This window comes from Rhinatrema bivittatum, chromosome 2 (genome assembly GCF_901001135.1).
Source record: "Rhinatrema bivittatum chromosome 2, aRhiBiv1.1, whole genome shotgun sequence".
NCBI lineage: Eukaryota > Metazoa > Chordata > Amphibia > Gymnophiona > Rhinatrematidae > Rhinatrema > Rhinatrema bivittatum.
In genome coordinates, this window is record NC_042616.1 from 367,826,534 (window position 1) to 367,851,181 (window position 24,648).

A 24,648-nucleotide genomic window follows, 5' to 3' on the forward strand; every position below is an offset into this window, starting at 1 on the left:
TGGACCCCAACGTGAAAGCTCCAGAGTAGCCCAATTGAATTGAGGCATATGCTGCTGCAGCCACGGTAGTCCCAGTACCGTAGGGTGCATGGCCTTCTCTAAAACAAAGAAGGAGATAGTTTCAGAATGTCCGTAGACATACCAGTTCGGTGAGTCTGGTTAGTTCGCCCGGTAAGGGCTCTCCCTGAATGGAAGATAGAAGTAGTGGAGACTTCATAGTGGTAGTGGGGATCCGTAGGTGATCCACTAATCGTTGTAGAATGAAATTGCCTCCTGCCCCTGAGTCCACTAGGGCAACAGTCTGATACTCTAAGGGTCTGCAGATCAAGGATACAGGAGGAGAGAGCAGAGGAGAAGGAGCAGTAAGACCTAAGAAGAGTCCTCCCGCAGGACTTAGGTCTGCCAGTTTCCCGGACATATAGGGCATGTTTGAACAGCATGGCCAGCTTGTCCACAGTACATACACAGCCCCAATTTCTTCCGTGTTCTTCTCTCTTTTGATGTCAGGTGGCTGCGGCCTAATTGCATAGGTTCTTCTTCGCCAGCAACTGGGACCGAGGGAACAGGCCTGGATGTGGACTTAACTCGAGCTTCACCCTGAAAGGGTCTTCTGGGAGTCTTGGCCTCAAGACTCCCAGAAGACCCTCCCAGAAGAAGTCAGTGATCAATTCTTGTTGCCAACTTTACTAGTTCAGCCAAGGGCTCAGGAATCTCACAAGCGGCGAGCTCGCCCTTCAGACGAGAGTTCAGTCCTTCAAAGAAGAGGGTTCTCAGACATTTCGGGTCCCAATATAGTTCAAACGCCAGTGTCTTGAATTCGATAGTGACGTCAGCTAAAGGTTTATTACCTTGCTTCAGGTGAACCAAAGAATATCCTGCAGTGGTAAACCGGGCAGGGTCATTGAAAACTGATTTAAACAGTTCGAGGAATCCTTCAAGGTCATGAAGAATTGGATCCTCGCGCTCCCACAGCGAAGAGGCCCAAGATAATGCTCTTCCGTCTAGATAAGACAAGATATAGGTGGTCTTGGCATAAGCTGTGGGAAAATGGCTGAGTTGCAGGGAAAAGTGCATGCAACACTGGTTAATGAAACCTCTGCATCTCCAAACTTCCCCCGAGAAACGGGTAGGAGTAGATAGAGGTACAATAGTCTTGACCATCACTTCAGGCGGTGTAGCTTCTTTACCTTTGGTGGTAGGTAAGTTCATCTGTGTGTGCAGCAGGTTGAACGCAGCAGTCAAACTCTCCAGCGTATTCTGCTGTTCGGAGATTCGTTGGGCCAGGCCTGGAATGGCCTGTAATGTGGTGAGCTGAGCTGAATCCATGGAGTTAGCAATCTGTTATGGTTAAGCGGTGTTTGGGTGCATCCTTGGGTACTGTGGCAGATGACCACGCCCGCGCGGAGGAGCCCCATGAGGAGCCACTGTACTGGGCTAGACTCGAAACGCACACAGAGTTAGTTCTTTATTATACAGCTTGAAGAGTACCACCAGAGGTGGCAGTAATGAGGCAGTCTGGTTGTAGCAATCTCAGGGATCTTGGCAGAGGGAGCCCTTCTCACCCCGTTGGTATAGGGAGGTTCCGAAGCAGGTTTGTCAGCAAGGTAGTAATGTGGATGAGATAGTCAGAGTTAAAGTACTCACTAGATGTTTGCTGTAGGTATGCGATTCCTCCAGGTTGAAGAAGATGGTACAGACACCGAGGCACGGAGAGCAGGCCCTCGAGGAGCAAGTACCTGTTCCCTGTAAGGCACCTGAAATAAAGCAGAGGGCCCCCGAGGAGCAGGTACCCAGGTTAGCAGTTACCCCGAAGGGCAGAGAGAAAGCTTCCAGCGGCAGCACGGAAGCGGCAGAGTAGCGTAGACAAGAACGGATTCGAGTCCTTGCTAACTGAACGAGCTAGCAAATTAGAATAGGTTATATACCCAGACGAAGTGACGTCAAAGGGGGAACGCCCCCGAGGTTCGCGCCAAGGTTGGAATATGGATGTGGGTGGCGCACGTGTGCAGACGCTAGTAGGTACCTGGGAGGAGCATGGCGGGAGGCTGCACCATAGCCATTCCGGGGACGCCGGAGAGATCGGCTTGTAGACGCGGCGGTAGCCATCTTTCCTAAGTAAGCGGGAGGAGCCGTGAACAAGGTGAGGCAAACAGGGCAAAGCCGTCTAGCACAGACGGACGCAACAGGCATGTTTGCAGTTCAGGGAATGAAGAGCCCTTTCTCCTGGGTTTGAATGGGGCCCTGGAAAGAAAGTAAGTAAAATGATGGATTGATTAAGATGAAATCAGACTACTTTTGGTAAAAACGTAGGGTGTGTACGATGGAGTACTCTATCGGGCAGAAATTTAGTGTAAGGCGGGTAGGTGATTAATGCCTGTAACTCACTAACAGGTCGATACAGTAAGGCCGCGTTAGAAAGAGTGCGGCAGTGCCGGGCACACCCTCGTTCGCCGCATGCACAGTCCTGCTCACATACCGCTCGATACTCTATTTAAATTGCTTGCAAATGCAAGCCGCGTCTGCGAAGCATTAGGTGACGCGTTAGGCCCGCGCAACCCATTTTACTGTATAGGCGCTTAATACAGCGCCTATACAGTATCCTGGGTGCGCTGGTACCTGTCATTTCAACTGACATTTGAAATAACAGGTACCAGGAAGTGGATGGTTGCCCCCCTCCCGAAGCAAGGCGCAGGGCGAAAATTAAAACAAAAGGGAATAAAGTGTAAAAAAAGTAAGCTTACTGGCGGGAGCCGGTGGGCGCGCGTTCAAGGCAAGAGCGAGTTCATCGAGGCGGGAGCCAGCGGGCGGGTGGGCACGCGTTCATCCAGGCGGTGGTGGGAGCCGGCGGGCGCGCGTACATCCAGGCGGCGGCGGCGGGAGCCGGCGGGCGGGCATGCGTTCATCCAGGCGGATGGAGCCAGCGGCGAAAGCTGCCTCCAGCAGCCCCCGCCGGCAGTGAATGAATGCACGCCTGTGTACGCCCGTGCAATTTCGGCCCTCAAGGCGTGACGTCACGACGTTTGACGTCACGGCATGTGATGTTGGCGTTTTCTAATGCCCTGCCTTGAGCGCTGAAATTGCACGGGTGTACACAGGCATGCATTTATTCACTGCCGGCGGAGGCTGCTGGAGGCTGCTTTCGCCGCCGGCTCCCTCCGCCTGGATGAACGCACGCCCGCCCGCTCCCGCCGCCGCCTGGATGAACGCGCGCCCGCCGGCTCCCACCGCCGCCTGGATAAACGCGCGCCCGCCGGCTCCCACCGCCTGGATAAACGCGCGCCCGCTGGCTCCCACCGCCGCCGCCTGGATGAACGCATGCCCGTCGGCTCCCGCCGTGCCTGGATGAACGCGCGCCCGCTGACTCCCGCCGCCACCGCCTGGATGAACGCGCGCCCGCCGGTTCCCGCCTCGATGACCGCATGCCCGCCTGCCCGCGTGGAGATGGGGGATTCGGAAAGTGACATCCAAGGTATTTATACCCATTTTAGGTTTTTAGGTTTTCTTTTGTGGGAAAGTTTGCCGTCAACCCTTAACCCTTGCCTCTAACACAGGGGTAGGGGTAGGCGGTAAGTTAGCAGGTTAAACGCGGGGCAAAATGGCAGGGTAAAATAGCGATAGTCGGGGCGCGCGTTACTGTATGGGAGGGAATAGCTAATTCGCTCGTTTACATCTGATATACATGCCACGTGCGGAAGGGGTTACCCGGGGATTTAAAGAGGCGGTAAGAATCGGTTAAAGGGGATAGTGTATCGCAGGAAGGGCTAACGCGGCCAGAAAGTGAGTAGAAAGCAGGTTAGGAGCAGGGTAACCGCGGCCGCACTTTACAGTATTGAGCTGAGTCTCTGCGAACAGATGTTATAGCGAGAAGAAAAATTACTTTCCAGGTGAGATAGCGGAGATCACAGGATTGGAGAGGCTCAAATGGAGGTTTCATGAGCTGTCCCAAGACCCCGTTAAGGTCCCAAGCAGGGTCCGGAGGATGCAAGGGAGGTTTCAGGTGGAGCAAACCTCTCATGAAGCGTGTGACTAAGGGATGTGTGGAAATAGAGACATCTCTTACTCCGTTGTGGAAAGCGGCTACCGCACTGACATGTACTCTTATTTATTTATTTATTTATTTAGCATTTTTATATACCGAAATTCATGTAGCAAAGTTACAAATCAGTTCGGTTTACATTTTAACATTAACAGGCATGTAAGAATGCGATTACATTGAAACAAGGAAGATTAACTTGGATCAACTGAACTGGGAGTGTGGTATCACCATAAACAATAAATATGATACTTTTGTGTAGCAATAGCTAAACATGGTTCAAACTGGATAAAACTACGGATTGATAAGCTGCATGTAGGAGTGCTATCTGGAATGACAATATGGGTATAATCTGAGAGAGCAATTGTAAGATGGAAAAGGCGTGAATAGTGGGAGATTATTGGCATAGATTAAAAGCTTGCTCGAACAGCCAGGTTTTGAGTCTCTTTTTGAAGGTGATCGGGCATTGTTCCTGTCTGAGTTCAGGGGGTAACGAGTTCCATTGCTCTGGGCCCACTTTGGATAAAGTTCTTTTATTTAAAGAGGATTTGATGGCTGGGGCAAGGAGGGTATTCCTGTAGGCTGTTCTCACCGGTCTGTCGGGAATATGTAGTCGAAAAGGGATGTTGAGCTCCAGTGGGATGAGCTTGTGAATTGATTTGTGAATGATAGTAAGGATTTTGTAAGTGATTCTGAACTTGATTGGGAGCCAGTGTAGGTTTCTCAATATGGGGGTGATATGGTCTCTTTTGTTGGTTTTAGTTAGAATGAGGCAATCTGGCCTGAAAACTTCCTCTTGTAGAGGAAGTTTTCAGGCCCGACTCAGAGATGCCAGAGATAGTCCAGAAAGTTCGCGGTGGAGCAAGCAAAGGGGGGGGGGGGGGGTGTCGATGGACATAGACATGCACCAGACCGTAAACCTTTTCCACTTAGAGCGATAAGAGTGTCTCGTGGAAGGCTTTTGTGAAGCTACCAGGACTCGAGATACCGACTCTGAAAGGTTAAGGGGTCGGAGTATCAGCCTTTCAACATCCAGGCTGTCAGACAGTGCTGGGAGTTGGGGTGGCGCAGGCGTCCATTGTTCTGAGATATCAGTAGCGGGTCTGTCCCCAGGCAAACTCACCGGCGTACTGAGAGTTCCTGGAGGATTGGGGTGGCCAGTGAGGGGCTATCAGAATCATTGAGCCCTTGTCCCTTCATAACTTCACGAGAGTCTTGGAGATGTGTGTAAGTGGAGGGTACGCGTAGAGGAGACCTGTGGACCACGAGAGGGCGAACGCGTCCCTCGACTGTGAGTGGCGGCTGCGAGTGAGCGAGCAGAAGTTTTGTACCTTGCGGTTGTGGATGGATGCAAAGAGGTCCAGTCGTGGATAACCCCAGCGTTGAAAGAGTGTGTCCGCCACCATGGGGTTGAGGGACCACTCGTGCAGATGAAAGGTTTCACTCAACTTGTCCACCAGAACATTGTCCACGCCCGCCAAGTAGGTCGCCTTGAGGTACATCACGTGGGAAAGAGCCCATGCCCATATCTGCGCAGTTTCCTGACATAGAAGGTAGGAGTCCGTTCCTCCTTGCTTGGTGATGTACCACATTGCCACCTGCATGTCGTTCTGAATCAGGATGGCTTTGCCTGAGAGGCAATCCTGAAAAACCTGGAGGGCATATCTGATCGCCCGAAGCTCCAAGAAATTTATCTGTTTGGCTTCCTGTAGAGACCAGGTTCCCAGAGTCTGCAAGTCGTTGACATGAGCACCCCATCCTAGGTTGGAGGTGTCTGTTAAGATAATCTGAGGTTCTGGAGCCTGAAAAGGAAGGCCTTGAAGAAGATTGGAGTGTTGCATCCACCAGGCCAGCGACAGGCAGAGCTGCCCGGTAAAGTGGACAATGCTGGACATTGGATGATAAGCCAAAGCCCACTGGGATAGCAAGGTCCACTGTGTCACTCTCATGGCCAAGTGGGCCATGGGCGTGACATGCACCGAGAATGCCATGTGACCCAACAGGATGAGGAAACGACGAGCCATCGAGTAATCTCGAGCCTGGAGGTATTGTGCCAGGGACGTGAGAATGTAAGCTCAATCCTAAGGGAGGAAGGCCTTTGCCTGTATGGTGTTCAGATCTTCCCCTATGAAGGATAGGGTTTGAGATGGAACTAGTTTGGACTTGGCATAGTTGACTAAAAACCCAAGAGACAGAAATGTATTGAGGGTTAGATGTAAGGATTCTAGTGTGTGGTTTTGGGTCGGAGCCCTTATCAACCAATTGTCTAGATAAGGGTAGACATGGACTCCTTGACCCCTCAGGTAGGACGCAACCACTAAGAGGCACTTGGTAAAGACTCGAGGTGCGGACGCCAGGCCGAAAGGGAGGACCCGGTACTGGAAGTGCCTGGGGTCAACTAGGAACCGAAGGAATTTTCGGTGAGACTGAGTGATGGCAATGTGTGCGTACACGTCCTGAAGATTTAGAGAGCAAAGCCAATCTTCTCTTTGCAGTAGAGGGAGTAGGGAACCCAGGGTTACCATTCTGAGTCAAAACCCAGTAGCTGGGTCAGGTTGAGGGGCTGGCTGGGTCTTCTGAGGTCGGGCTTGCCTGGGCTGACCCTTCTGGTAAGGCCTGGAAGGATGACCTCGAGCGGCAGGAGGATAATATCTCCATGGCTTGAAAGACGGTCGCTTAGAGTCCCTTCGGAATGTCCTTTTAGAAGTGGACAGGAAATCATAAGGTACTGAGGAAAGCTGGCGTAGCTTTTCATGGTGGTCCTTTAGCTGTGCCACTGTTTCCTGGATTTTGTCCCCGAACAGATTATCTCCAGCGCAGGGTAGGTCTGCTAACCGGTCCTGCAACTCTGGTCGTAGGTCTGAGGACTTGAGCCAGGCCCACCTTCTTGCACTAATCTCCGCTGCAGACACTCTGGAGGCAGTGTCAAAAATATCATAGGCAGCACGGACCTCATGCTTGCCAGCATCTAGGCCTTTCTCAGCCAGAGTATTGAGTTGATCCTGGAATTGTTCTGGTAAAGATTCAGAGAAATCTTGGATCGTCTTGAAAAGGTCTCTGTTATACTGGGTCATGTATAACTGGCAGGAAGCAATGCGAGAAATGAGCATTGAGACATGGAAGTCACGCCTGCCAAATGCATCCAAGAACCTCTGTTCTTTCCCTGGAGGTATGGAGGAATGAGGCTTAGAACGTCGAGCCTTCTTCAGGGCTGACTCCACAACCACAGAATGGTGATCCAGCTGTGGTCTTTGAAACCCAAGGGTTGTCTGGACAAGGTAGGTGGCATCTGTCTTTCGGTTGACAATTGGCACCGAGCCTGGGTGCTCCCAATTCCTTTTCAGCAGGTCAATTAGGAATTCATGAATAGGAATCGACAATCTCCTTAGGGGCATCAAGAAACTGGAGTACTTCCAGCATCTTGTGCCGTGAGTCCTCTTCTGTCCAAAGTTGAAATGGAATCATTTCAGACATTTCCTTTATGAAATTAATAAAGGACAGATCCTCTGGAGGAGATTGTCGTCTTTCCTTAGGGGGCGAGGGCTCTGAAAGCAGATCATCAGAATCCTGGGAAGAATCATCTGTCCTAGGATCGTAAGGCTGATCCCCAGCCACCCATAGGATCACAAGAGGGAAGAAATGGCGTTAGTCCTGAAGGATCAGGCCTAGGCATCGATGGTACCGGAGGAGGCACCGATGGAGGATGATGCTGTGACATCGACGGATAAGTCGGTGGCAAGATCCCAGATGGCGGTATGGGTATCTGTGTTTCTTCATCTTCCAATGACAAAGGTATCGGCGTGGAAAGGTGGTGGACATATCGGTACTCTCAGTTCCACCGGTGGAAGCACACCGATCAGCACATCCAGTCTGCCTTGAAGCGGTGCAAGCACTGTGGGTATCAGGTCGGTGATTGGGGCTGGTATCTGTGACGGCGCCGTTGGAGGTTGGAAGCCCTGAAGTGCCTTAACAGATGGCCTCTTGGATCATCCGATCCAATTCCTCGCGGAAGCTTGGGGCATGTAATGCCAGCTCCGTAGTGGAAAGCAATAGTGGCGTAGCCGGTGGGTCCACCGGTAAAAGTGGAGTTGCGGCTCCCTGCACCGATGAATGTGGGGGAATGCCTTGGTGACCCGGTCGAGAGGAAGATGGGGCCTTCTCTGCGCGGGATTTCTTTGTCGGTGGCTTTGTCGACGCCGATGCCGAGGGCTTGCCTGGATCAGGGGACTGAGCCTTCCAATGCCGGTGGCGACACTTTTCACGATGTTCTCCTCGGTCCTTTTCCTGAGGTGATGAGGAAGAAGTCGACACCTTCGGAGTAGTCTATGCCGGTCGGGCAGCACCGGTGCTCCACTGCTGGCGAGAAGTCGATGGCACTGGCTCACACGATGTCGAAGCGTTAGATGGAGTCAGGGCTTTTGACTGAAAAAGAAACTCCATCTTCTCTAAGCGGGCCTTATGGCTCTTCCGCGTCATTTGGACACATTTGGTGCAAGTTAGGATGTCATGGTCGGACCCCAAACACAGTACACAAACTCTATGCGCGTCTGTGATGGACATTGTCAGAGTACAGTCGGGGCACAGACGAAAACCCGATGCCATGGCTTCGACAAAAATTTAGCCACAGTGTGGTCGATGGCCGGTAGGCCCCGAAGGGAAAACTCAACGGGAATCGACCGCAAATGAGGGTAAAGCCTTACCTTTCGACCGCAGAGTACGGAATCGATAGGGGGACCCCTATGGGGTAAGATGTTTTGAAAATTTTGAAAGAAGTTCCGTGAGGAATATTTCTGTCAGGAATCTCTAGAGAGCTCCTTAATCTGCATGGCTACTGCTGCGTGGAAAAAAAGAGACTGAAGGGGGGCCCCTGCTGGTTGCAGGGTTGGTGTCATGCTGGGCATGCCCAGTAGGTGCCAAAGTTCTAGAAACTTTGACAAAAGTGTTCCGTGATTGGGCTCCATCCTGATGATGTCACCCATGTGTGAGAACTACCATCCTGCTTGTCCTGTGAGAAACATCTATTTCCAAATGCTTTTAATTCATTTTACTAAAAACAAAGCAGAGTTGCTTACCTGTAACAGGTGTTCTCCGAGGACAGCAGGAAGTTAGTCCTCACACATGGGTGACATCATCGGATGGAGCCCAGCACGCAACTTTGATCTCAAAGATTCTAGAACTCTCAAACATGCCCTTCCGAGCATGTGCAGCTGTAGCCATCACCCTGTCCTCTAGGCAGAATCCTTCAGTCCGATATAGCTAATACATGGAGAAACCAAATTCCAGAGGCGGCGGAGGATTTCTCAGAGGACAAGCAGGATGGTAGTCCTCACACATCAGTGAGGACTAATTATAGGTTGTCTGAGTAAGACAAAGTGGGAAACCGCACAGTGCTGAAGCACTACCTCTCTCCTTTGCCTGTGAGGCAGCTGACCCACCAGGGGTTCAGGGTGGAGAAGAGTTGGGCTCTACAAAATAAAACCATATAAAAGACTAAGATACAAACCCTCATGTGTAGCAGGGGTGCCTAAGACAGAGGAATGATGCGAGTACAAACAGAAGCAAACTCTGCATCACAGAAAACAGTACAAACAGGGTTCCTGACATGAAAACACTAACAGTAAGTCTAGAACAGTGGTTCCCAACCCTGTCCTGGGGACCTCCCAGCCAGTTGGGTTTTCAGGACATCCACAAAGAGAATGTCGTCTGCCATTGCCCGAGCCTTTCCCGACCACACATGCTACACATCAACGTCACAGTAACTCCCAGCGAAATGAGAAATAGTGTGACGAGGGCATCCCCAGAACCACTGGTGCTCTGAGTAAGGCATTGTGGAGGGTGGTAATCTATGGTGTTGCCCCCTTCGGTGCCTAATGCTTCGAGAGGCAGGTCCTCAAAACTGCATCGGGAATGGCTCATCTTCAATTCTCTCAGGGAACGACAGCAGCGAAGACCATGGCGACCGAAGGTGCCCATGGGGTTCTGTGGTCATGTCCTGCGTCCTCTGACTGCAGCCACTGGTGTCTAGAGTAGTGATGGTGCCCATAGGGCCCCTGGGGCTTTTGCACTCAGCAACGCAAAGCCACAACAAGGGCACCCAGCAATTCTGCACCCAGGGCTTCAATGGCGCTTGACCAAACCATAAAACAGTTCGACATATAGAACCATCTCCGGCGCCACAAGCACCCGTGGAAACAGACCACTTGGTGGCCTCGACGAAGACTCTGGTGCCCGAAGGTACTGATGGACTGGTGGTGCCAAGAAAGACTTGGGCATCTGCAGGCAGATGCCCTGCAGCCCACACACTGATCGCTGATGCCCAAAGGAACCGATGACTGCCAGCGCCATCGATTGTTCCACTTGGCTCACTTATTCGTCAGAGGACGTCAATGTTGCAAGCTCGATGGCCTCGCAAGTACTAAGGCTAATGAGAGCCTCGGTAGTGCCCATTAACACCGATGGTGTATGCAATCCAGTGGGGCATCCAATACAGAGATCATCGGCAGTCATGGTCCAATAGCCGTGGCTCATGACGGGACAGCACAGTACTCCTCAGTGCCTCATAGAGGACACCACAAAGGAGCCTCGAGGGAACGGGACCATTGTGCTTGGATGCCCCAGCGTACCAGGGTGCCTTGAGTAGATGGCGACCTCTGTGCTCGAACTGTTCAAGACCAAAACCCCCTGCCACCCTAGGGCTGCAGGGTCATGTGTAGGCTACCAAGAGCCACGACAGTCGATAGCCTCAGGGATGACTAGGGTGCTCAATGGTGAACCCAGTGCCTGATTGGTGGAGCTCAGTGTAGTCGAGGAAGTAATGAGAGGCACTGGTGGCCTGAGGGCCTTCCAGGTGGCTCTGCACCTCAATGACCTCGAGGGCGTCAATGGTATCGGGGCAGCACCACATAGCGATGGCATTGAGGCCACACACCATGACCACCTAATGGGTGGCCGCTGCATCAAGGGCTGCTGTCACATCGAGGTTACACACTAGAACAGCATTGAAGGCCTGCCACTGCTTCAACCTCGTCAACTTTGAGGGTGGCCACGCACGCATCTTGATAGAATAGAGGGCATCAATGGCATCAATGGAACTGTAGGTGTCGAGAGCACAGCGGCATTGATGTTACTGTGAGTACCATGGCATCGAATGCAGAGAGGGCACCATGGCATCATGGCACTGCGACAGAGGGCACCATGGCTTTCATGGCACCGCAACACTGAGGGCACTGTGGCCTCGAGGAATCAGTGGCATCAAGTGCGTTGATTTCCGCCACCTCGATGCCCAAGCCGGTGCAGCGAGACTCCACTTCCACTGATGCAGACAGCACAGGTTTCTTCGGCATCGAGGACGCCCCTGCAACTTGACGGCATCAAGGGTTACTATGGTGCTCAATTGTGGGCCTGGACCCAGATGTGGTCCTGACATCGATGCGTCAGACGAATGGTGCACTGGTCCAGATGTGCACAGGCAACCATTACAAGCATTGCACAGAGGTGCGGCAGCAACTACTAGCCCAGGCTCCTGCTCACTCTCTCCCAAGGAATTTGCACTGCCAAGATTGGCAAGCAGGAGGGGAGGCTACGTCATCCAGGGCTCCCACCCGTGGAGACCAGTTCTTTGGGATGTGAGGAGGATGAGCTCTTCTCACCATAGGAACGGCATGGTTCTCGATCCCTCCACCGTGTGAATCCATCAATGCCGGTCGATCAGTGACATGATACAGAACTCCAGACTGCGTAGAACTCTGAGTCCCCAGGCCCAGAGGCCTACACGGATCACAGATGGATTGCATAAGTCAGTCCTGTCAGCACAGGGGAACGGGAGAAAAAGCGGACAGAGCAAGGAGAGGACACAGATACAGAACTGCAGGAGCAGTTTTTCTTTTTTAAATAGTAACAGACTCTGCCAAGACCGTACAGGGGAAAGCTCACCATGCAGCTGGAAGACAGTTGGAAAGGAGGAAAAAGAAAAGAAATAAAACTACCTTAAGGAAATAAAACAGCTTCAGCTCTAGAAAAAAAATCACTTACAAGAATTGTTTGAAGAGAGCAAAGCTGAATACCGTGAGCACATGGTTTCCATGACCACACGGCTCCGCTAAAAAAAAAAAAAAAAGACTGAGGGACTTTGCCTAGGGGCAGGGTGATGACTAGCTGCACATGCTCAGCAGGGCATGTTTGAGAGTTCTAGAATCTAAGATCAATGTTCTGTGTTACACTCTATCCAATGATGTCACCCATGTGTGAGGACTACCATCTTGCTTGTCCTTGGAGAATCACCAAGATACATGTACTAATTCCATTTTTGACAATCATGTTTATCTAATTGCAACCTTTGAGCCAGATTCATTAACGCTTTTCTCCCAATTTGTGTCTATGGGAAAAACCCTTAGTAAATCAGGTACTTTATGTGCTATAATGAGAGGAAATTATAGTCTACCTGATTAAAGGAAAGAAAGAGATGAACAATATTATAAACCTCAGAAACCTGTTTAAAGTATCATTATATGTACAAATACCTTCTTATAAGGTTTTTTAATTTTTGCAAAATCATTGAAATAATCCTCTATGGTGACACAGATGGTATCTACGGAATTTGTTCCACCCAGCCACTTCCTTGTCATCAAGTCATTCAGATGTTGCTGAAAAGACAAAGCAAACCAATCAGAACAAGCTAACAGCACACATCGTCCAACTGCAAGGACGATACTACCCCATATCCCAGTGCACGCCTGTGCATAATCCTGTTCTGGAATGACTGGAAGAATAATCCAGCAATGTGTGTAATACTCAAATAATGAAAATGAACCATCACCAGCAAGAGGACGAAGAGAATTCAAATGTACTACTGTAGAAGGCATCATCTTGGCAGAGTTTTCCTTTGACAATCTACATGATGTAAAGAATGCATAGGTGTTTCAAAATGAGAATCCCAAAAGTACTTTACCAGGCTCACACTAATCTGCCCCGGATGCTGCCCCTTTTCCCTCACATCTGGGTTATGTGCCAGTTTCAGAAAGCGCAGTTGCTTACCTGTAACAGGTGTTGTCTTAGGACAGCAAGATGTTAGTCCTCACATGTGGGTGACATCATCCGATGGAGCCCGGCACAGAAAACTTTTGTCAAAGTTTCTAGAAACTTTGGCCAGCAGACTGAGCATGCCCAGCCTGCTACTAGCCGCATGTCCACGCAAGGTTCCCCCTTCAGTCTCGTAACATAGCAAAAATATGAACGAAAAAACAAACAAGAAACCGGAGGTGATCCCATCATGGGGAGGCGGGCGAGATTCCTGAGGACTACCATCCTGCTGTCCTAGGAGAACACCTGTTACAGTTAAGCAACTGCGCTTTCTCCTAGGACAAGAGGATGATAGACCTCACATGTGGGTGAGTACAGAGCTCTAGACTGCCCCTTGTAACCAGAGAGACCAACAGCAGCCGAACAAGGTGCTGACGGTACAACACAACTGCGGTACTGTGGGGAGAAACAGGGGCGGTCTGGTCCCACAAGGAGCACGAGTAGAGAGAGTTGGGTTCAGCTCTGGAACAGGTTGCGCAGGACGGACTGACCAAAGGCACTGTCCTGGCGACTATCCCTGTCAAGGCAATAGTGAGCTGCAAACGTGTGGAGCGAGCTCCAGCTTGCAACCCGGTAATTTCCGTGATGGAAACTGCCCACAAACAGGCCACAGACGCTGCCATGGCTCACACAGAGCGAGCTTTCACTCTGCCTGCTAGATGAAGGTCTGCCTGTGTGTAACAGCAGGCGATGAAATCTGCCAGCCAGTTGGAGAGGGTTTGCTTACCCACTGCTGCACACAGTCTGTTGGGGTCAAATGAAATGAACAGCTGGGTGGACTGTCTGTAGTTCGCTGTGCAGTCCAGGTAAAAAGCTAGCGCTCGTTTACAGTCCAGGGTATGGAAAGCATGTTCCCCTGGGAGGGAATGTAGCCTCAGAAAGAAGGTGGGTAGGACGATTGACTGGTTGATGTGGAAATTAGTCACCACCTTGGGCAAGAATTTAGGATGCGTTCGCAGGACCACACGGTCATGGAAGAACTTTGTGTATGGGGCGTATGTAACCAGGGCCTGAAGCTCGCTGACCCTGTGAGCGGAGGTGATCGCCACCAGAAATATGACTTTCCAGGTGGGGAACTTCAGAACACAGGACTGCAGGGGCTGAAAAGGAGGCCACAACAGTCTTGCCAGGACAATGTTGAGGTCTCAGGATGCCGCCGGAGGCCAAAGAGGGGGCTTCAGTTGGAGGAGACCCCGCATGAAACGGCTAACGAGAGGCTGGACCGAAATGGGTGTACCAGCGACACCTCGGTGGTACGCGCTGACAGCGCTGAGGTGTACTCAGACAGAACTGGTCTAGAGCTCAGACTCAGACAGGTGCCACAGGTAGTCCAGCAGCCGGGGGAGGAGACATGAGAAGGGTTCCAACCCACATCCTCCGCACCAGATGGAAAAGCGTTTCCACTTTGAGATGTAGGACTTCCTAGTCAAAGGTTTCCTGGATTCGATCAGGACCCAGGAAACACAGTCTGAAAGCTGTAGTGGTTGGATAATCGTGCACTCAACATCCACGCTGTGAGGGCTAGCGCCCGGAGGTTCGGATGGCGCAGAGTCCCCTGGTTCCGTGTTATGAGATCGGGTGCCGCCCCGGGGGGATGGGCGCATGCATCGACAGGTCCTGAAGGAGTGAGAACCAAGCCTGGCGAGGCCAAGAGGGGGCCAAAAGAACCATGGTCCCCCACGTCCTCCTGAAGCTTCAACAGCACCTTCGAGAGGAGTGGGAGAGGCAGGTACGCATACAAGAGGCCCTGCCCCCAGAGAAGGGATCGCAGACCGGACGGCTGTTCCCCAGTACTAGGGAGTAGAATCTGCTCACCTTGTGGTTGAGAGGGGACGCAAATAGGTCCACATCCGGCATAGCCCAGCGGCGGAAGAGGCAATGTCGGGTTGAGAGACCACTCGTGTGGATGGAAGGACCAGCTGAGGCAGTCCGCAAGCACATTGAGGTGATCTGGCAGTTTGCCCATAGATACATCCCGTGGGAGAGGGCCCAATTCCAAACTTATACTGCCTCTTGACAGAGGTGGGACAAGCCCGTGCCCCCCCCTGCTTGTTGATGAAGCACATCGCAACCTGGTTGTCCATCTGGATCAATACCACTTTGGACGACAGCTGATCCCGGAACGCACACAAGGCGAACCGTATCACCCGAAACTCTATTAAGTTTATCTGGCAATGTGCTTCTGCGGCGGTCCAAAGGCCCTGAGTGTGTAGGCAGTTTATGTGGATGTCCAACCCCTGAGGAAAAGCATCGGTAGTGAGGGTCACGTGGGGTGGCATGGGCTGGAAGGGAAGGCCACGCTCCAAATTGGGGAGGGCTTCCCACTAACTGGGGATAGCTTGAGAGGTTCCATGACTTATCAGAGCCTCCAGACCCTGAGATGCTGCCACTGGGACCCCAGTCCCTGGTCCCTGGGCAGGAAAGCTTTTGTTTCTGCCGTGTCCAACCTGGTGCCTAAGAAGTCTAGCTGTAGGGATGGACAGAGGTGAGACTTGGGGAAGCTAATAACTAACCCCACTGTCTGCAGGGTCTGAACAGTCAGGGCCAGAGCTTGCACGGCTCTGGAGCGGGAGTCGCTCCTGACCAACCAATCATCCAGGTATGGGAACACATTTACCAAGCAACGCCTGAGGTAGGCAGCCACCACCGCCAAGCATTTGGTGAAGATGCAGGGGGCTAATGCCAGCCTAAAGGGCAGCACTCTGTATTGAAAATGTGCGTTCCCCACCAGGAAGCTGAGGTACTTCCTGTGGTTGGGGACAATCACAATGTGTGCATATGCCTCTGTAAGGTCAATGGAGCAAAGTCAGTCTCTTCGGGGGGGGGGGGGGGGGGGGGGGAATCAGCGTGCCCAGGGAGACCATTTTGAATTCTGAGAAATTTGTTCAGAGCCCTGAGGTCAAGAATGGGGGTTCAAGCCACCATTCCTCTTTGGGATGAAGAAATACCTCGAATAGAACCCTCGGCCCTGCTGTCCAAGAGGGACCGGTTCCACTGCTCCCGCTGCGAGTAGGGCAGAGAGTTTGCCTTGGAGGGTGACCAAATGGGCAGATGAACCCCATGATGGACATGGGGGAGAGGTCTCTGGGAGCTGGCTGAAGAGCAGATGGTACCCCTGGTGGATGATGGAGAGGACTCAACGGTCCAACATGATCCCTTCCCAGCGTTTGGCGAAGCTGAGGAGTCTGCCGCCAACTGGGGGATTAGATGCTAGGGAGGCTGCCAGCTGACAAGCTCCCTCGCTGCCAGTGAAAAACCTGTGGCTGGGGTATTGGTCGAGGTCGGGGGGGGGGGGGGGGGGCGTTTTTGGCGGGGCAACCCCTGGAACTGGTCCGGGGTGTACGAGTTTGAGCAGCTGGAGGGTAATACTTCCTTTGCCGGTAGAAAGGCTTACGAGAGCCTTGCCTGAAGGATTTTCTGGAAGAAGATGGCCCTTCTGAGGGACTCATACAATACCCAAAGGATATTTGACAACTATGCCCAATTGTATACAAACTTTATTAGTAAATTCATATAACACTCCTCGTTCTAGACAATAAAATCTAACACACATCCATCCCCATTCACACCATACTAAAAACATTTAAAATATGAATATCTTAAACATTGTGACCCCAAAATACATTTCACCATTTTATACCATTCTACAATAAATTTCCATCAATATGAAGACAATTGATTTCTTATATTTCTTCAAATTTCTCGCACGCGCCGTAGTCTACTCACTACCGTCATTGTGCAATTGTTCTGAATTCACATAAATATAAAGAACAAGTTATTTCTCATATCTCTTCAGATTTCTCGCCACTGTTTCTTTAATACTGTGGCCGCGAACCAATACACGCCGCAGTCTGCTGTCAAACTGTCCAACAACAATTGCTGGAGGGTATCATGTTGGTCCTTCAGCTGCACGATTGCATCCCGGACCCTGTCCCCGAACAGATTCTCCTCTGTACAGGGAAGATCAGCGAGCCTATCCTGGACCTCCGGCCGTAGGTCTGAGGCCCTGAGCCAAGCCATCCTTCTGGCACTGATGCCCAAGGTGGCTAAGCAGGCTGCAGTCTCAAAAATATCGTAGATGAAACACACCTCTTGTTTTCCTGCTTCCAAGCCCAGCGAGGCAATGGCTGCAAGTGCTTCCTGCTGCTGCTGGGGGAGGTCCTTCGCAAAAGCCTGGATTCGCTTCCAGAGATTGCAGTTGTACTAACATAAGAACATGCCATGCTGGGTCAGACCAAGGGTCCATCAAGCCCAGCATCCTGTTTCCAACAGTGGCCAATCCAGGCCATAAGAACCTGGCAAGTACCCAAAAACTAAGTCTATTCCATGTTACGGTTGCTAGTAATAGCAGTGGCTATTTTCTAAGTCAACTCAATTAATAGCAGGTAATGGACTTCTCCTCCAAGAACTTATCCAATCCTTTTTTAAACACAGCTATACTAACTGCACTAACCACATCCTCTGGCCACAAATTCCAGAGTTTAATTGTGCGTGGAGTGAAAAAGAACCTTCTCCGATTAATTTTAAATGTGCCACACGCTAACTTCATGGAGTGCCCCCTAGTCTTTCTATTATCCGAAAGAGTAAATAACAGATTCACATCTACCCATTCTAGACCTCTCATGATTTTAAACACCTCTATCATATTCCCCCTCAGCCGTCTCTTCTCCAAGCTGAAAAGTCCTAACCTCTTTAGTCTTTCCTCATAGGGAGCTGTTCCATTCCCCTTATCATTTTGGTAGCCCTTCTCTGTACCTTCTCCATCATGTACAGTTGGTAAGCCGCAATGCGGGTGACCAGCATGGTGTCTTAGAAGATTTTTCTCCCTATGGTGTCAGGTTCCCAATGCTCATGTCCCGGAGGAGCGGAGACATGGGTGCGGGAATGACAGCGACTGGTGGGGAAGTTGCCTCTTCTCGAACCCCAGGGCCTGTTGCACCAAATAGGTGGCATCAGACTTTCTTTTGACTAGGGTGGCTGATGGGGCAATGACAGCTCCTTGGGCACCGGCTTTGTCGGGATTGCGCCCAGAAGGACATCAGATGCTCTAGCAGGGGTGCCAACACCGATGGTGGAGGCTCAGCACTGGAAACTCAATGCCTTGCAGCGCTTTGAGCACTGCCGATTTCACCCTGCGGTCCAGCTCCTCCTGGAAGTAGTGAGTGGTCAGGACTGATGGAGGGGGAACAAGGTGTCGCAGGCTCATCCTCTGGTCCCCGAGGTGGCACAGCACCCTGCACCAATATCAACAGGGAATGCCTCAGGCTACTGAGGGCACCAGAGGATGGGCCTCCGGTGGCCAGTGCCGCTTTGATAGTGGCTCAGTGGCCGATACCAGAACCGTGCCGAGAAGGGGAACGGAGCCGGTGCTTCCGGGATCGGGTCTGATGCTCGGCCTGGTCTTTCCCCGGTGCCGAGGAGGTAGAAGACCCTGAGGTTTGGGGGTGGGGGGAGAGACCACCGAGGATCAATCTCCCTCTCCCCGATCCTTGGGGGTGCTGACTAGAGGGTCGCGAAGGGTAGAGACAGAGACGGCTCCCCGCAATTGAAGAAACAGACGAGGGGGTGGAGGATTTTGTGGTCCCGAAAAGCTTTGTCGAGGCGTGCTCGACGCCCCTTGGGTGTCATCTGATCTCACAGACGGCACCCACGGATATCTAGCAAGGCACCCAGGTAGAGGATGCAAATATTGTGCGGGTCTATGATGGACATAGTCCATGGGCACTGGGGGCACTGACGAAAACTGGTCGACGCCATGAAAAAAAAAAAAGACCCAGCGGGCGGTCGATGACAGACAGGCACTGGGGGGGGGGGGGGGGGGGGGGGGGGGGGGTGTGGAGGGTCGGTAATCAACCGCATGATCGAGAAAAAGGCTGAAAAAAAGTCCTACTGTACCGGAGAGGCACAGATTACAAAGGGGACTCTATGAGAATTGAAAAGTAACTCGAGAATATTGAGGCACAAAACAAGGAAGAATGGAGTTCCACAAACCGCGAGGCAACTGCACCGCGGAGAAGAGACTGAAGGGGGACCTCGTGTGGACAGTAGCACGTTGGGCATGCTCAGTCTGCTGGCAAAAGTTTCTATAAACGTTTTCCATGCCAGGGTCCATCGGATGATGTCTCCCACATGTGAGGACTACCATCCTGCTTGTCCTAGGTGAAAGTGTTTTCCCATGAAAAACCTTCTGAAAATTGCCTCTGTACTGTCTCGACTAATGTGTGTTATTATTGCAATTTGGAAGTCCAGAGAGCTTTTTTCACAAGCGATTTACCAGGATGAACTGGCTGTTTGAAAACTGCCTACTCTCAATGTGGGTAAAACTATGCCCATTTTTCTACAGCATACATAGTTTTACCTGCATTAAGCAAAAGCATTCCTGGGGTTAAGTCAGGTGAGGCAACACTATGCATAGTTTTATACTTTCAAAACCATGCATGTTATCTTTGAAAAAAGTATCCTAAAAAAATTCAGGCGTAAAAGTCTGCAGGTACATTTTCCCCCAAGGCAGTTTTCAAAGGGACAGCATGCTCATACTTTCCTTTTCAAAACTGTTTAAAATACCTGCAGACTCTACTTTGGCATTTTTGGACCTTTTAATGTGAGAAACTTAAAATTCACCCTCGAGTGAGCACATGAGCAGCAGAAAAACAGCAGAATATGTGTGTGTGTATTTCTGAGTGAGAGTGAGTGCGTATTCTGTCTTTCAGACAAACAGACATACACACTCACTCTCAAAAATGTTGAGATTACTTACCTGATAATCTCCTTTTCCTTAGTGTAGACAGATGGACTCAGAACGAATGGGATAGTATCTGCGTGCTAGCAGTTGGAGATGGATCTGACGTCAGCACGGGGTATATATATCCCCACAGGAAGCGTAGCAACTTAGTAATCTTCCTTGCAAAAGCTGTTATGGATGTGTGTACTGACGCTCAGTGAAAAGTGAAACAGGATTCCCCTGACCGACTGATAGTAGCTGGAGACCGCCAGCATTCACAACCGGAAGGCGTTAACACCTGGTAGAGTGTACGCTCTTATAGAAATAGATGACATGGCTTACCTTGAATCGGTGAAACCCATGTACACAGGCAGCTGGGCGGGATGCTGAGTCCATCTGTCTACCCTAAGGAAAAGGAGATTATCAGGTAAGTAATCTCAACATTTCCTGGCGTGTAGCCAGATGGACTCAGAACGAATGGGATGTACAAAAGCTTTACTCCCAGCCTGGGCGGGAGGCTGCCTGAGGACCATGTAGGACCGCCCTCGCAAATGCTGAGTCCTCCCTGGCCTGGACATCCAGACGGTAGAACCTGGAGATGGTATGGAGGGAGGACCATGTCGCCGCTTTACAGATTTCTGCAGGCGACAGCATCCTGGATTCTGCCCAAGATGCCGCTTGTGCTCTGGTAGAATGAGCCTTGACTTGTAGAGGCAGAGACTTCCCGGCCTCCACGTAAGCTGCTCTGATAACTTCTTTAATCCAGCGGGCGATGGTGGGCCGCGAGGCCGCTTCACCTTGCTTCCTCCCGCTGTGCAGGACGAACAGATGGTCCGTCTTTCGTAGTTCTTGTGTCACTTCCAGATATCTGGGCAGCAATCTGCCAATGTCGAGATGGCGTAATAAACGCCCTTCTTCAGATTTCTTCAAACCCGCCGTGGTAGGCAAGGATATGGTTTGGTTAAGATGAAACTGTGAAACCACTTTAGGTAGAAAGGAGGGAACCGTACGAAGAAGGATAGCCTCAGGAGTGATTCTGAGAAAAGGATCACGGCAGGACAGTGCTTGTAGCTCTGAGATGCGGCGTGCCGAAGAGACCGCCAATAGGAACACCATCTTCAAGGTTAGAGAATGGAGAGACAATCCCCGAAGGGGGTCTGAAGGTGGATCCCGCGAGGAAATCCAAAACAAGATTGAGGCTCCATAAGGGCACAGGCCACTTTAGTGGCGGACGAATATGCTTGACTCCTTGCAGGAAGCGAGAAACATCTGGGTGCTTGGCGATGGTCTTGCCATCCCTCCTGGGACCATAGCAAGACAGCGCAGCCACCTGAACTTTGATGGAGCTGAGGGAGAGACCCTTCTGAAGTCCATCCTGCAGGAAATCCAACACAATAGGGATTGTGGTCGCATGTGGATTGGTGCCGTGAGTGCCGCACCATGCTTCAAATACTCTCCAGATCCTTACGTAAGTGAGGGACGTGGAAAACTTGCGAGCTCGGAGGAGTGTATCTATCACGGGCTCCGAGTAACCTCTTTTCTTCAGTCTAGCCCTCTCAATGGCCAGACCGTAAGAGAGAATGGAGCTGGATCCTCGTGGAGGATGGGACCTTGACGTAGAAGGTCCCGGAGAGGAGGCAGGGGAAGAGGCTCCCCTGCCAGTAGTCTTCTCATGTCTGCGTACCAGGGTCTTCTTGGCCAGTCTGGTGCCACTAGAAGAACTAGGCCCCAGTGTTTCTGAATCTTGTGGATGATGGCACCCAGCAGAGGCCACGGAGGAAAGGCGTATAGCAGAGTCCCTGGAGGCCACGGCTGGACCAGGGCATCGATTCCCTGTGAGAACGGGTCGCGCTTGCGGCTGAAGTATCTGGGTACTTGAGCGTTGGACTTGTCCGCCAGTAAATCCATGTCCGGAATCCCCCAGTGATCCGCAATCATCTGGAAGGCCGTGGGCGACAGCTGCCACTCTCCCGGATTTAGGCTTTCTCTGCTGAGGAAGTCTGCTGTGGTATTGTCCTTCTCGGCAATGTGGACGGTGGAGATGTCCTCAAGATTCACCTCTGCCCAAGCCATCAGCGGGGCGATCTCCAGAGTTACTTGTCGGCTTCTGGTTCTGCCCTGACGGTTGATGTATGCCACCGTGGTGGCGTTGTCGGACATCACTTCTGACTGCTCTGTTCTTCAGTCTGTGAGCAAATCGAAGGCATGCCAATCGGACTGCCCGGGCCTCTAGACGGTTGATGTTCCACGCTGACTCTTCTCTGTTCCACCGCCCTTGTGCGGTGAGTTCCTCGCAGTGTGCTCCCCAGCTGCTCAGGCTGGCATCTGTGGTGAGCAAAGTCCACGTGGGTGAAGACATCCTCGACCCCCTGCTCATGTGGTTGGACTGCAACCACCACCGCAACTGGGTCCGCACTCTGGTTGGCAGATGAAGGTGTGTGGAATAGTTCCGCAGGCGGGGGCTCCAGCGAGAGAGCAGGGAGTGTTGTAGAGGTCTCATATGGGCCTTCGCCCAAGGTACCACTTCCAGGGTGGATGCCATGAGACCAAGAACCTGCAGATAATCCCAGGCTATGGGCCGACTGGCTCCCATCAAATACTGGATACGCTGCTGAAGTTTCAACTTTCTCTTGGAAGTGAGACTGACTGTGTCTGCTCGGGTGTCGAACTGTACTCCCAGGTATTCCAGTGACTGGGAAGGCTGTAGGCAGCTCTTGCTGAGGTTGATTACCCAGCCCAAGCTTTCCAGAAGGGCGATTACTCTGTCGGTTGTCCGAAGGCTCTCCTCTCGAGATTTCGCCCTGATCAGCCAGTCGTCTAGGTAGGGATGGATCAGAATTCCTTCCCTCCTGAGTGCCGCTGCTACCACTACGACCACCTTGGTGAATGTCCGTGGTGACGTGGCCAACCCTAAGGGCAGAGCCCGAAACTGGAAGTGGCGTCCTAGAACCTTGAAGCGTAGGTAGCGCTGATGATCCGGATGGATCGGGATATGCAGGTATGCCTCTGACAGGTCTAATGCCGTGAGGAATTCTCCTGGCTGTACTGCAGCCTTGACGGAGCGCAGAGTCTCCATGCGAAACCTCGGTACCTGTAAGTATCAATTGACTGACTTGAGGTCCAGCACAGGCCGAAAGGTGCCCCCTTTCTTGGGTACCATGAAATAAATGGAATAGTGTCCAGAATTCACTTCCCAGGCAGGTACTGGGATGATGGCTTTCAAGGACAGGAGCCTCGCCAGGGTAGCTTCCAATGCTGCCTTCTTGTGTATGGGACATGAAGATTCCACAAACTTGTCCGGAGGGAGATTATGAAAGTCCAGATAATATCCCTCCCGGATAATGGCGAGGACCCACTGGTCCGACGTGATCTCGACCCATCTGGGGTAGAAGAGGGTAACCTGCCCCCTATGGCTCCGTCCCCCAGATGAATCGGCGGATTCTCATTGTGAGGCGCGGCCGGGACCCGAGCCCGGGCCTGCTCCCCTCTTGCGCTGCTTGGTCCAAAAGGACTGATTCCTGGCCTGAGGACATGGTGCCTGGTAGCGACCCCCTGTAAGGAACAAAGCGCTGTGAACTCCTGCCCCTGGAGGACCTTGGAAAGGTGCGCTGGCCCCTTCTGAACCGATCTTCCGGCAGTCTAGGCACTGGAGAGGCACCCCATGTACTGGCCAGTTTATCAAGGTCGCTGCCAAATAGGAAAGAGCCCTTAAAGGGCAATCTGGTGAGGCATGTCTTTGAAGGCGCATCAGCTGACCATCTCCGGATCCAGAGCTGCCTCCTGGCAGCTACGGAGGTTGAAATCCCCTTAGCTGTTGTCCGGACCAGGTCAGATGCAGCATCCGTGAGGAACGAAAGAGCTGACTCCATGTCTGCTGCTGGAGCGTTGTTCCTAACCTGTGACAAACAGGCACGCGTCACCACTGTGCAGCAGGTCGCGATCCGCAAAGATAGAGCTGCCACCTCAAAGATCTGTTTCAGAATGGCGTCCAGTCGCCGGTCATGAGGCTCCTTGAGGGCCGTCCCCCCTTCAACTGGAATGGTAGTGCGCTTGACCACAGCGCTAATCAAGGCGTCCACCTGAGGGCACGCCAGCAGGTCCTGGATAGCCGGTGCCAATGGGTACATGCCCGTCAGGGCCCCGGTCCCCTTTGGGCGGCACCAGCGGCTTCCTTCATTCTAAATCTATCAGTTGTTGAGCTGCTTGCAAGAATGGAAAATGGCGGGCTGTAGGACGAAGACCTTCCAGCAGGGGGTTCTGCGCAGAGGGCACCGTAATATCCAACTCCGCCAGACACTGAGACACCAGGTCGGAGAGATCCTCCTTGGGGAAGAACCGCCTCATGGTTCTATATGGCTCAATCCCTGGGGGAAGCTCCCCCTCGTCCGGGAGTTCGGACTCGTCCGGTGATGAAACCTCCTGGTCCGATTGATCTGGACTGTCCAGCGGCGGGAGGGTCCCGCTCACGATAAGGGCGTGAGGGTCCAGGAACAGGATCCGCAGGAGCTGCCACCGCAGCGGCAGCCGCAGCCACCGCAGGGCCCGGACGGGAAGCCGTTTGCATCTGTACGAAGGCATGAATCCCCTTAAAGAGATCCACCCAGGAAATGGAAGCAGCCTCTAATCGCCGGGGTACAAGATCCCCCGGGATTCCCGATTGGTCGAGACTGCCCGCTAAATCCAGGGTAGCCCCTGGGGAACTGTCAGCAAATCGTGGCTGAGACTGGGCCTGGCTCGAGGGTCCCACGGCCTCCTCACATTGGGCACATAGGGAGTCTGGCTCTTCACTGTGCGTGGCTCTAAGCTGGCATGCAGA

At 52.1% G+C, this 24,648-nt stretch overlaps 1 protein-coding gene across 2 annotated transcripts in view; it reads right to left on the reverse strand.

Moving 5' to 3' along the window:
- Positions 1-24,648, reverse strand: part of EXOC3 (exocyst complex component 3) — a 270,816-nt gene that overhangs the window by 91,691 nt on the left and 154,477 nt on the right. For both annotated transcript variants that reach the window (XR_003854639.1, XM_029589941.1), the window contains exon 9: positions 12,553-12,675. Coding sequence is in view for 1 of the 2 variants with exons in the window: in XM_029589941.1 (XP_029445801.1) it covers positions 12,553-12,675 (123 nt within the window). In the remaining variant the exon portion in view is untranslated. The remainder of the gene's footprint in view (positions 1-12,552; positions 12,676-24,648) is intronic.